Source organism: Ahaetulla prasina, chromosome 2, assembly GCF_028640845.1.
Source record: "Ahaetulla prasina isolate Xishuangbanna chromosome 2, ASM2864084v1, whole genome shotgun sequence".
In the NCBI taxonomy this organism is placed as follows: Eukaryota; Metazoa; Chordata; class Lepidosauria; order Squamata; family Colubridae; genus Ahaetulla; species Ahaetulla prasina.
This window is the reverse complement of record NC_080540.1, coordinates 137,969,599-137,983,120: the sequence shown is the minus strand read 5'-3', so window position 1 is coordinate 137,983,120 and position 13,522 is coordinate 137,969,599. Positions and strand designations below refer to the sequence as shown.

At 42.8% G+C, this 13,522-nt stretch overlaps 1 protein-coding gene across 9 annotated transcripts in view; it reads left to right on the top strand.

Moving 5' to 3' along the window:
• Positions 1-13,522, top strand: part of SLC38A10 (solute carrier family 38 member 10) — a 94,982-nt gene that overhangs the window by 35,362 nt on the left and 46,098 nt on the right. For all 9 annotated transcript variants that reach the window (XM_058166216.1, XM_058166215.1, XM_058166217.1 and 6 more), the window contains 3 exons: positions 479-661; positions 1,763-1,874; positions 3,677-3,783. In XM_058166216.1, the coding sequence (XP_058022199.1) occupies positions 479-661; positions 1,763-1,874; positions 3,677-3,783 (402 nt within the window). The remainder of the gene's footprint in view (positions 1-478; positions 662-1,762; positions 1,875-3,676; positions 3,784-13,522) is intronic.

Genomic DNA, 13,522 nt, shown 5'->3' with positions numbered 1-13,522 from the left:
ATGTATATATCCCAGGGGTGAAATCTAAAAATTTTCCCTACCAGTTCTGTGGGCGTGGCTTTAATTGGTGGGTGTGGCTTGGTGGTCAGGTGACTGAATGGGCATGGTCAATAATAATACATAATAAAAATAATAAAGTATACAAAACTTGGAAGGCACTGGTCTACCTTCTTTAAAAATAGAGACCCCGTCTACCAATTGCCTTTTACTGAGAGGCCCCGGTCTACCTTCTTTAAAAACAGACCCCGGTCTACCAATTGCCTTTTACTGAGAGGCCCCGGTCTACCTTCTTTAAAAATAGAGGCACCGGTCTACTAGCTGCCTACAGCGCTGATCAGCTGTAGTGCGGCCCTTTGAAGTGCCGTGGCAGTCATTTAAGGCCGTTTGCAGCTATATCACCGCCGAGCACTTCAGGGACAGAGAAGAGAACACCCCTGATATATCCTCTGAAACTAATTTCTACTTTTTGTTTGAACAGGTGGGGTTCTTTGGCTATGTGAGTTACATTGAAGCCATTGAAGGCAATGTACTTATAAACTTCCCTTCCAACGTAGTGACGGAGATGATACGTGTGGGGTTCATGATGTCTGTTGCAGTTGGATTTCCAATGATGATTCTGCCATGCCGGCAGGCTTTGAATACGCTTCTTTTTGAGCAGCAGGTAAGCTGATATAAACTAAACTGAAGAATTTTGTGCTCATGCTGTCCTCTCCTTCACTCTTCATATATTATTTAAAAGAAATAAATGGAATTTCCCCACTTTTTAGGTTTGGAGATAGCATTCGATTTGGTGTCGTTTTCATTTGATTTCCTGTGGTTGCTTTATTATTTAAAAAAATGGTTAAGAAAACAATTATCAGTATTTGCTCTTGCATGGAATCAAGTTTTGCTGAAGTGGGGGAAGCAAAAACTTCGTTTGAATGCCTGGAAAAAGAATAGGAAGTAATGTTTAGGTTGATTAGGCCTTCCTGTGCATGAGTCTTATGCCTGTAAAACAGCAGCCATTGATTGCTAGGTATGAAGTAGAATTTAACCTAAAACTTCATAATATCCCAAGAAATTTTAAAAAAAAACAACTTCAGACCAGTGATCAATTGTTGCGACCATGCCCTAGGCATGGTAATTATCTTCTTTCTTTTGTCTTACCATTTTGTTCCTCCAAATGTAACCATTTTCCTAAGAAGCTCAGTCTCTGGTCAATGATTGACTCTTGTGCCATTCAAATGCAGTGTGGTAATCCATTTTTACCATGGACATTATCACTGTGTAGCTCATCAAGTACAATAATTTTGGCCTGCTGAAGCTATGATGAATCTTGTCCACTACTATTCAGTACAGATTCGTGATATAGCTGACATTGCTTTGAAGTATAATTGCCTTAACATTCGCTCTACTATTGTGAAACCTAATTTATTTTGCAGCACATAAAAAGTTTTAAAGACAATTTTAAACAGTTATGAGAGTTACAATTAACAAGAAAAAGACAAATGGAAAATATGCTTTTCATTAGTTATACTGGCCTGTTATCTTCCATACTGGATGATTTTTCAGAAGTCATTAAATCATGCTAGTTGGATTATTTTACAGTTTTAAGTCAAAAGTTTCTGTGAATAATTTCCGAATAGTAATAAAATGGTTGGTCAAGATAATGCATTGGGAAGAGATTCTAATTTACAGGGTCTCCAAAGAGATTCCAGAGAATTTGCAGGTGTGTGGGGATCTGTTCATGTGCTTGTTTTATTAAACTTTTCTTTTTAAACAGCAAAAAGATGGAACATTTGCCGCAGGAGGTTATATGCCACCTCTCCGATTTAAAGCTCTGACACTGGCAATTGTGTTTGGGACCATGGTTGGTGGCATCATGATCCCAAATGGTAAGGGAATTTTTGGACTCTTAATCCCTAGTTTTTAAAAGCTGATGTGTATTTATGTGGTTGCTGTATATGAGCATATATTAGAATAAGCCCAAAATATGTCTGCAATCAACTTTCATTAAAGGTACAGACTTGTACCTACAGTGAATACATTTAGAATGATCATACTTATACCACATAATATATTAAGTATTTTCTGTTTATTTTCAAACTTTCTTTTGCTTCTTGTTCCCAGTAATTTGTATGATCTTGTATATGTTGTCTTGAATTTTAGTATCTCTGGACAAAAATATTCCTGGTTACACCTTCCCTTTCTGAGATGCTTGTAAATATCTTAATATGTATATGTATATGGTGCTAATGGCTAATCTATTTAGAACTTGTGAACTTCAACTCCCAGAGTTCCTCAGCCACCTTTCCTGGCTGAGGGACTCTGGGAGTTGAAGTCCACAAGTTTTAAAGGGACCAAGGTTGGAGATCCCTGATTTAGAAAGACAAGATACATTATCTTTTTAGGAGTTCTATACAATACAGGTAGTCCTTGACTTACATCCAATTGCTTAACGACCACTTGAAATTACAATGGGCACCAACAAGGTGTTATATATATAACATATATGTTATATGCTTTACAGTCTATATAACACTCCTGACCATTGTAAAATATTGTATCTCCATCCCCACAGTCATGTGACTGCATTTTGAAGGCTTTATGATTGTTGCATCCCCTAATCATGTGACTCTAATTTGCAATGGTTCATACTTATGACTGTGGCATTTGCTTAATGACCACTGCAGAAATGTCAAAAAAATCAAGTCCGTTCATGTGGGTGCCTCAACTGATGACTGTAACAATTTACGGTTCTAACTGGGGTTGTAAGGTTGTAAGTCATGGATTACCTACAGTCAGGGGTAGGGATATTGGTATTTTTCATTAAGGAACTGGTTCAAGTAGAGAAGTGAATATATTACAGTATACTGTGTTAATGGTATTGTTTTAGGTATAACACTGAATAACTTTTCTAGAGGATACCAGTGCCAGAGCTATGGAAAGAAAAGGGGGAAAACATGGAAAAATATGGGTTTTTTTGCTTGCTTTCAGTCACGAGATTCTGCCACGTTAGAACTCCAGAGTAAGATCCCTTCCAATTGTTTTGTGCCTTCCAAATGATTTTAATTTCAGTTCCCATCAATCCTAGCCAGTATGGAAGGACTTAAGGAATTTGAAATAATCTGAGGGTATCACTTTGCTTATTCTTATCCTATATTTGTACAAGAATGAATTTCTGGATCCATACTAGAACTAGAGTACCCATAATCCCATATCTGAGGGAGTTAGGTGGTTTAGACATAGGAAATATAAATATTTTTTAAAAAATAAAATAGTTTCAGTATCCTCTTAAGCATTCTTTGTTATCAAACAGAAGTATTGTGACAAGTGTATGCTTTTCACTCTATTTTAATGCATACTTAAGGATGAAGTAGTATCCTACTCTATTTATGGTAAGTATGGAGCTAAAGACATTAGTTCATCACATTATGAACTAATTATGTACTGATGTGCTTATTGTATCACAGTCAGTAACGTAGACTACAGCCTCTGCTTCACCAATAGGCCCAGAGCAGAAAGCAGAAAAAGTTGGTTCTTCACAGTCTAGACCAAGAGTGGCCAAAGGGATCTAATTCGTATTATGTGACTTTGAGCATACGCCTCTAGTTTTCCCCTGGATCATTTCAATGGGTTTATTCATATGGCGTTAACTGGAACTTCTAATAATTTTTCTCTTCCTCTTGTCTGCTAGTGGAGACCATCTTGGGCCTAACAGGTGCAACGATGGGGAGTCTCATCTGTTTTATCTGCCCAGCTCTTATTTACAAGAAAACCCACAAGAATGCCCTTTGCTCACAGGTCAGTGCCAATTGTAATGAACTCTTACTCCATCTCCTGCTTACAGTAGAGTTTGGGCACCATGTTAATTTTTCTGACGCCAAGGAACCCAATCAACTCTCTTGTTCCAGATGGATGGCAGACATGGAAGGCAGGGCAAGGGTTCTAACTCGAACACATCATTATCAAGAATTCAGGGTTTGTAGCAGTATACCTGCGTCTTCTAACCTTAGAATGCCCCTCCTTTTACGTCTGGCAAACTGCAATGCATTAATAGCTGATTCCTGACGCTCCATCGGCCTGCTCCTTGCCATTGTTGTCCCCAACATGGAGACTGCAGGCAACATTTTAAATGCTTAACTAGTCTGCTTCTTTGGGACTGGGGCTGAAGCAAATACATTTTGTCACTGTGGGCCTTGCTCACGGGTTTTTTTGGTTGCATCCCCTAATCATGTGACTCTAATTTGCAATGGTTCATACTTATGACTGTGGCATTTGCTTAATGACCACTGCAGAAATGTCAAAAAAATCAAGTCCGTTCATGTGGGTGCCTCAACTGATGACTGTAACAATTTACGGTTCTAACTGGGGTTGTAAGGTTGTAAGTCATGGATTACCTACAGTCAGGGGTAGGGATATTGGTATTTTTCATTAAGGAATTGGTTCAAGTAGAGAAGTGAATATATTACAGTATACTGTGTTAATGGTATTGTTTTAGGTATAACACTGAATAACTTTTCTAGAGGATACCAGTGCCAGAGCTATGGAAAGAAAAGGGGGAAAAATATGGGTTTTTTTGCTTGCTTTCAGTCACGAGATTCTTCCACGTTAGAACTCCAGAGTAAGATCCCTTCCAATTGTTTTGTGCCTTCCAAATGATTTTAATTTCAGTTCCCATCAACCCTAGCCAGAGGCCCAGCAGGCCCGACAGAAGTCCAAGGATAAGCCGAGGAAAACGCCAGGCTCCAAGGGAGAAAAGTCCGCCAAGTCCCATCCAGCACTGGCCACCGCCGCTGCCATCGCCGCCGATACCCGGAAGCCAAGCGCGGTCGCCGTGGTCATCACCCCAGCCAGAGGCCCAGCAGGCCCGACAGAAGTCCAAGGATAAGCCGAGGAGCGCCGCTTCCTCATTGCCACTAGGTAGGTCCTAGAATAGGTCCTAACTAGTGTCCGATCAGCCAGCGACTGGACCTCCAGGTGCTCTCTAGGCGTCTTCTCCGGCGTTTCATCTCCTCAGCCCTCGGAGAACCAAGGGGCCGGACGAGATCTACGCCGGGTCAGAGGCCGCAAAGCGCGACACGGTCCAGGGCCCCGCCGCGCCCGCTCCCAGGCCACGACCAGTTCCTCAGTCGTGCCAGATCCTCAGGAATGGCCCAAGCTCCGCCTGGAACCTCTCAGGGTCCATCAGGCGCCTGGGACGGAACCACCGATAGGTTCCGCCTCCGCGGTGGTGAATGGCGGTTCGAAGTCTAGGCGAAGGAGAAATGATCCGACCATGACATTGGTTCTGTTACTAAATCGTCTAATACCAGATCATTTAACCACTGTCCAGAGATATAAATCAGATCCAGCATGCCTCCCCATGTGCGAGGGGCCATCATTTACTCGAATCAGGTCCAAGGCCGTCATGGAAGTTTGAACTCCCGAGCTGCCGTCGATGACAAGCCAACTGATGGCAAGTTGAAATCCCCATGACTATAAGTCTGGGGTCTCAACCGCCACAGCAGCCAGTACCTCCAACAGCCAGCGCGGCTGCAGCTGACTGAATCGGTGCGGCATCCACAGCCACTCCGTCTTGGAGGATTAAGCTTGAGCCTGTTTCTCCCCATCCAGACCCGTACAGCTTCCAAACACCGGGACAGCACTTGACAACTTCATTGGGGTGGTCCGGGGTGGAAAAGTACAGCTGGGTGTCGTCAGCGTACCAATATTCTTCCGTAAACAGTCTTTTAAGTACAGTGTTCCATCTTTCAATATTTCAATGGCAAAAGTCCAACTATTAATATTAAATTTAGAGTCAATTATTCTTCAAAATAATATCTTGTATAGTCCACCAGATTTGTAGTTTTGATAGATGTTTGTTGTCTTTGATTGCTCTGTGTGTGTGTGGTGTTGTTGTTAACTTGCAAACCATCCTGAGTATCTTTAAAATGGCTAGTGTGTCTTTACCTGTCTGCATAGAATGGCTATGGCTATGGATGTTTGTGAATATGCATTTAGATCCGTTTGCAAATCACTCCTCAATTGAAGATGCTTTCCTTTTAACTCACACAGATCATTATCAAGAATTCAGGGTTTGTAGCAGTATACCTGCGTCTTCTAACCTTAGAATGCCCCTCCTTTTATGTCTGGCAAACTGCAATGCATTAATAGCTGATTCCTGACGCTCCATCGGCCTGCTCCTTGCCATTGTTGTCCCCAACATGGAGACTGCAGGCAACATTTTAAATGCTTAACTAGTCTGCTTCTTTGGGACTGGAGCTGAAGCAAATACATTTTGGCACTGTGGGCCTTGCTCACGGGTTTTTTTGGTTGCATCCCCAAAATAACAAGTGCAAAAAAGGAGCACGCATATTACACACACGCACACGCTCATTGTTATAGAAATAGATTTCCCATTGTAGAAACTGTTTGAAAAACACACCCAAAGTGTCCTTGTTTTTTTCAAAGATAGGACTGGTTCCACTTCCTGATTTACTACAGCCACTAATTTTTAAGTGAAGCTGAAATTAAGGTTTTTGCTACTCCTTCTGACCATAGTGTAGCGAGCTGACATTTTCAGGGAAGTTCAACCTTTCTCTGAGAAGAAGTGGGTGATAATGTTTTTTCTGCTCCTTACTCACTGTGTGTTTTCTCCTTGAAACATTCTCCTTGAAACATAGACTCGTAGACTCATAGACTCGTCTCCTTGAAACATTCTCCTTGAAACATAGACTCGTAGCATCTTTTTTGATGGCATGCAGCTTTTTAAAAGGAAAGGGATTAGGAGTTTTCAGGCTTGTTGTGTTAAGTCTTTGCTGTTATTTTGTGAAGCTAGCCCAAGCGATGTTAGGCACAGCAGACTGGCATCACAAGACCAATGAAACAGCCATCCCTATTTTAGGATGAAACCTCATGATGCCTCGTTCTTCTCTACTCTTGACACTTGTAAACAGTTGCAGCATGTGGGGCAGGCAGTAGAACAAAGGCAGCAATGTAAAATTTGATTTTAGTTGGATACTGTTGTATTCCAGTCCTGCCCCTCCCCCACAATGCTTTTGGGCACTATTTCATTGCCTCCTGTATCATTCAAGCCCAGTTCACTTTCAAGTTAGTTTTGATAGATGTTTTTTTTTAATTCAAAAAGTTTTACAAACATTTTTACCCATACTTCCCCTCCCCCCCCAACCCCCCCCCACTCCCCCCACCCCCACCCCCCAAGCTTCCCAGAGCAAAATACAGGATATAACACCTAACAAGCATAAACTAAAATAAGCAAACAATCCATAAATTTCCATCCCTCCCCTAGTACCTTAACTCCCCTCATCCTAAAGAAAAAAAAATATTCTATCCATTCATAAAATATTTTCAGTCCCTCTTTTCCATTCCAATATTCTTCCGTAAACAGTCTTTTAAGTACAGTGTTCCATCTTTCAATATTTCAATGGCAAAAGTCCAACTATTAATATTAAATTTAGAGTCAATTATTCTTCAAAATAATATCTTGTATAGTCCACCAGATTTGTAGTTTTGATAGATGTTTGTTGTCTTTGATTGCTCTGTGTGTGTGTGTGTGTGTGTGTGTGTGTGTGTGTGTGTGTGGTGTTGTTGTTGTTAACTTGCAAACCATCCTGAGTATCTTTAAAATGGCTAGTGTGTCTTTTACCTGTCTGCATAGAATGGCTATGGCTATGGATGTTTGTGAATATGCATTTAGATCCGTTTGCAAATCACTCCTCAATTGAAGATGCTTTCCTTTTAACTCACACAGATCATTATCAAGATTGGCTCAGTTGCCACTTATGCTGCAGTGATGTAACTGAATGATCTGTTGATTTACTTGTGCTGAGTGAGGGTATAAGTGTCATAGTTCAAGGTGCAGCTTTGAAAAGCTGAATCAAACACGTACTCCTCCCAATTATTCTGGAACGGAATCATCCCCATGAGGAGGAGGGGGAAACGAATCTCCAGATGTTTTTGTTGGTTAGGTATCTAATGCCACCAACCACAGTTAATTGTTGCAGACAGCTGGTCAGTCAATAGTTGGCAGTGAGCCAGAGCCCCCGGAAGGCAGCTTGGATTAAACAATGTGGGTAGTTCCCTTATAAGCTTTGAATGCTGGAAAGTTGATTCAATAATTGAGCAACTGGGGGAAGTGCTAAGAATTATGCCAGACTTGTGAAAGTGCTGATGACTTGGGAATCTTTCTCCTTCCTGTGGTTCCATTTGTAAGACTATATATTCTCTTGGTATGGTCGGGTAGACGGAAGAGACCATCTTCCATACAGTAGATGGAAGAGACCATCATTTGAAAGTCTGTAAATGGTTTTTCTGATGCAGAAAGCTTGTCTGTGCTCTCTCTTAAACGACTTCTCAAACAAGAGACAAGTCCCTGAATATTCTACATTTAACATATAAGAGGAAAAAAACCAAGAAACTCTTGACTAGCTTAATAGATCTTTTATTGGCTAATGTGTCATTTATGAAAAAGATGCTCAAAAAGATAATGGGCTTGTTTGACTACCGTATTGCACTTTATAGGGAGCTACTCTTGAGGAATGTCCAGAAACTCTACTTTTTGCAAAATGTGAGGTTTTGGGTTTCTAACAGGTACATGATATCTTGACTCTAACATGCTAATGTTGAAATATATGCAGTAATTATCAGTAGTTTTCCAAGGTGGTATTTGGTTTTGAGGAACTGTCTTGATATGAATTACCCAGTTTTAGTTTTAGTTATCAAGGTAGTCCTCCAGTTACAGCCACAGTTGTGCCTGGAGTCGTGGTCGTTGAATGAAATGATTATTCAGCAAGGTGCTACATGACCTCAGTGGTGAGATGCTATGTGATTCAACGACCACAATTCTAACTCTCTCAGTTGTGGTCTTTAGGCGACTGCTTGGGGCATTAAATGGACAATTGGAGCGAGGGCCTGAGCTTCCCACCACATCTGGGAGGCCTGCCTGGCCCAGTGGTGGGATTTAGTTGGTTCAGGCCAGTTTGATCGAACCGGCAGTTAAATTGGTGGCTGGCCTCACCCCGCCCAGCCCCTTCCTGGAGTCCCCATTTTGGCTCCCAGATAAGTGCAGGGAGGCCTACTAGACCCAAAACAGGGTGTTGTGGGGTGGCGCGTTCCCCCCCCGCCTGTTTTTGCTCCCGGGGGGTGCAGGAGGCCGAGTGCTGCCTGTCACACCCCCTGGCCACACCCACCCAGCCGGTCATTAGGGCAGAGAACTGGTTGTTAAATTATTTGAATCCCACCACTGGCCTGGCCCCTCTCTTTGCGCTATTGGGGAGAATGCTGGAAGAAATCCCCTGGTGCGCTCGAGTGACAGACCTCAAATCTGGCTAAAACATTAGCAAATGCCTCCATTCTGAGCCTTTCAGAACGCTGGTATTTACTAGCATTTCTCAGCTTGGGGAATGGACTTTATTAGGTGAGGAAGAGACTCTGTATAGCTTCCTCATCAGGTATGCGACTGTGCAATGAACTTGAAACCAGGAGTTTAGATCCCAACTAAGAGGTAATATATACCTATTCAAGAGTTATCCACTTTAAAGGAATTTCTGCATAACAATTTGAAGAAAGGGGGGGGAGTTTGGGTCCTTTACATCTGTGCCAACATTTTTATATCCCTATAGGGTCCTGAACAGTGTAAGCATCAGGGATCTCTACCCATTGCTTCTTATTTCATCTCTTGAATGGCCTTCAGAAGGCATGCTATTTCATGAAGTCGGATTTGAGAGGCACGTACCCTTTGATCAAGACTGAAAGAGAGACACAAATATTTAACACCATTCGGGAACAGACATGACAAATTTAAATACACAGTAATACTTTTGGCTTGGCTAATTATAGGGTAGTCTTCTCCATTAAATATTTCCTGATGTTTTTGGAAAAAAATATATATGTTGTGGTTTACTGGCTGATATACTGATCTTTTCAAAAGATCTATCTTTACATGAAAGATGTCTTAGAACAATTCCATGAACACAGACATTTTATTTGGTTGGAAAAATGTGCATTCAATCTTCTCCAGTTGGACTATTTAGGGTATGGGAACCTACAAAAACACAGTTTATAACCAAGAACCTAGAAATGTGAAGGACGCCATGCATTTTCAAAGCTTTGTGCATGTGTATAAAAAAGTCATCCCTAACTTTGCAAGTTTTACAAGATTGCTGTCTCAACTCTTAAACAAAGAACAGTAATTTAGATTGTCTACTCAAGAGCAAGCAGCATTTCAATAATTGCAAATCCTTTTCACAGCCATTGCTCAAACATCTAGACCCCTTCTGCCCCCTTGTGGTGGAAACAGATCTTTCAGATTTTGCCTTAAGAGCCGATTCTTTTCCATACAGTGAAAAAGGCATGGGGGGGGGGGAGAAATCTGCTATGTACAGATAATCCTCAATTAACAACTGTTTAGTGACTGTTCATTGAAAAAAGTGACTTATGACTGTTTTTCACATTTACGACCATTGTAGCATCCCCATGGTCACGCGATCAAAATTCAGATGCTTGATGACTGATTCATATTCACAACTGTTGCAGTTTCCTGGGATCATGGGATCCCTTTTTGCCCTCTTCTGACAAACAAAGTCAATGGGGAAGCCAGATTCACTTAACAACCATGTTACTAACTGAACAACTGCACTGATTCACTTAACAACTGTGGTAAGAAAAGTCGTAAAAGGAGGCAAAATTCAATAAATGTCTCACTTAGCAACATAAATTTTAGGCTTCAATGTGGTCGTAGTTGAGCACTACCTGTACATTCCATTCCAGGTTTGCTTCTCCCAAACTGAATGGAATTGTGACATTTTCAGCAACGAGTTGCTTGTAACAAAAGTTACGTTCCAGTGATGGAGACTTCTCCCAGACTGAGCAATTCACCCAGTACAGGTAATCCTTGACTTATGACCACAATTGAGCCCATAATTTTAAGCGATACGTTTGTTTTGCACCATTTTATGGTCTTCCTTGCCACAGTTGTTAAGTGAATCACTGCAATTGTTAAGTTAGTAACATGGTTGTTGTGTGGATCTGACTTCTCCATTGACGTTTGCTTGGCAGAAGGTTGCAAATGGTGATCACATGATTGCAGCAATCATAAATATGAGTCAGTTGACAAGGATCTGAATTTTGATCACATGACTGTGGGAACATTGCAACAGTCACAAATGTGAAAACTGTCATGTCACTTTTTTTTAGTAGTAGTAGTAGTAGTAGTAGTAGTAGTAATAATAATAATAATAATAATAATAATAATAATAATATTTTTATTTATAGACCGCCCTTCTCCCGAAGGACTCAGGGCGGTGTACAGCCACAAGTAAAATACAGAAAGAAAACAACAATACAAAACTAAAAACACCCTTAAAAAACCTATTTAATTTGGCTACTTATAGATAAAAAATAATCCCACTAAAATTTACTAAAAAATTTTAAAACCCATAAATCAATTTAATAATATAAAATTTAAGCGAGTCCAGCAAGACGAAATAAGTAGGTTTTGAGTTCGCGGCGGAAGGTCCTAAGGTCAGGTATTTGTCTGAGTCCAGGGGGAAGCTCGTTCCATAGGGTAGGAGCCCCCACAGAGAAGGCCCTCCCCCTGGGGGCCGCCAGCCGACATTGCTTGGCTGACGGCACCCTGAGGAGCCCCTCTCTGTGAGAGCGCACCGGTCGTTGGGAGATAGACGTTGGCAGTAGACGGTCCCGTAGGTATCCCGGTCCTAAGCCATGGAGCGCTTTAAAGGTAGTAACTAACACCTTGAAGCACACCCGGAAGACAACAGGTAGCCAGTGCAGACTGCGCAGGATAGGTGTTACATGGGAGCTCCGAACGGCTCCCTCAATAACCCGCGCAGCCGCATTCTGGACTAGCTGGAGTCTCCGGGTGCTCTTCAAGCATGTAGAGAGCATTGCAATAGTCCAGACGAGAGGTAACGAGAGCATGAGTGACTGTGCATAGGGCATCCCGGTCCAGGAAGGGGCGCAACTGGCGGATCAGGCGAACCTGAAAGAAAGCTCTCCTGGAGACGGCTGTCAAATGGTCTTCGAAAGACAGCCGCCCATCCAGGAGCACACCCAAGTTGCGCACCCTCTACATTGGGGCCAATGACTCGCCCCTAACAGACAGCCGCGGCTGCAGCTGACTGTACCGGGGTGCCGGCATCCACAGCCACTCCGTCTTGGAGGGATTAAGTTTGAGCCTATTCCTCCCCATCCAGACCCGTACGGCCTCCAGACACCGGGACAATACTTCGACAGCTTCGTTGGGGTGGCCTGGGGTGGAAAAGTACAGCTGCGTGTCGTCAGCGTACAGTTGGTATCTCACCCCAAAACCACTGATGATCTCACCCAGTGGCTTCATGTAGATGTTGAACAGGAGAGGCGAGAGAATCGATCCCTGCGGCACCCCACACATGAGCGCCTCGGGGTCGATCTCTGCCCCCCTGTCAACACCGTCTGCGTCCGGTCAGAGAGGTAGGAGGAGAACCACCGATAAACGGTGCCTCCCACTCCCAACCCCTCTAACCGGCGCAGCAAGATACCATGGTCGATGGTATCAAAAGCCGCTGAGAGGTCTAATAGGACCAGGGCAGAGGAGTAACCCTTATCCCTGGCCCTCCAGAGATCATCCACCAACGCGACCAAAGCCATCTCCGTACTGTATCCGGGCCGGAAGCCGGACTGGAACGGGTCTAGATAGATGGTTAGTACTGTTGTAACTTTGAACAATCACTAAACAAACTGTTGTAAGTTGAAGACTACCTGTACAGCAGTCTTGCCCGAGGATTACCTGTATGGCAGGGGTGAAATGCTACTGGTTCGGCCAAACCGGTAGCAGCGGCAGTGGGTGGGTTGGAGAACTGGTAGAGGCGACAGCACAAGGCTACGCCTGGATGCCATTACTTCCTGGTTTTAACCAGGAAGTAAACTGTTTTTTAACCTCTGCGCATGCGTAGAAGGGTTTGCGCTTGCACAGAGGGTCCAAGCATGCATGTGATGTGTGCGTAAGCACGAGTGGAGCACGCGCATGTGATGTACACATGCAAACAGAGCATGCATGTGCGCGCAGCGCATGCACTTCAGAACCAGTAGGGAAGGTAAGTAGATTTCACCCCTGGTGTACGGATGCACACAGATCACCATGAAATGTTACAACTGTGCCATGACAACAGAACCGCCAGACATGATGTAGGGGTCACTTAAAATTTTGCATTGGGCAGAGGAGAGCTATTTTGGCTGAAGGTGAGAGTGTATTGTTTCGTCTTGTCATATTTGTTGCTGGTCCAAGATATTCCTGGAAAGCTGTTTTGCTTCAGTTCTCCTTCACCAGCTGCACCATGGGATTTTATTACTGATTTTTTTAGGGTTAAATAACAATTTTTGTGGTGGTGGATTTGTTTATTGAGATTGCTCATTTAGTTCTTTGTAAGGTCCTTTCATCGGCTCAACTGTGCAACTTTGTCTAGAGCACACTTGTAGGTACAGGATCTCAGTTGGTCATGTGAGCTCAGACCACGGTCCTCAATTGACAGTCAGATTTTGGAAA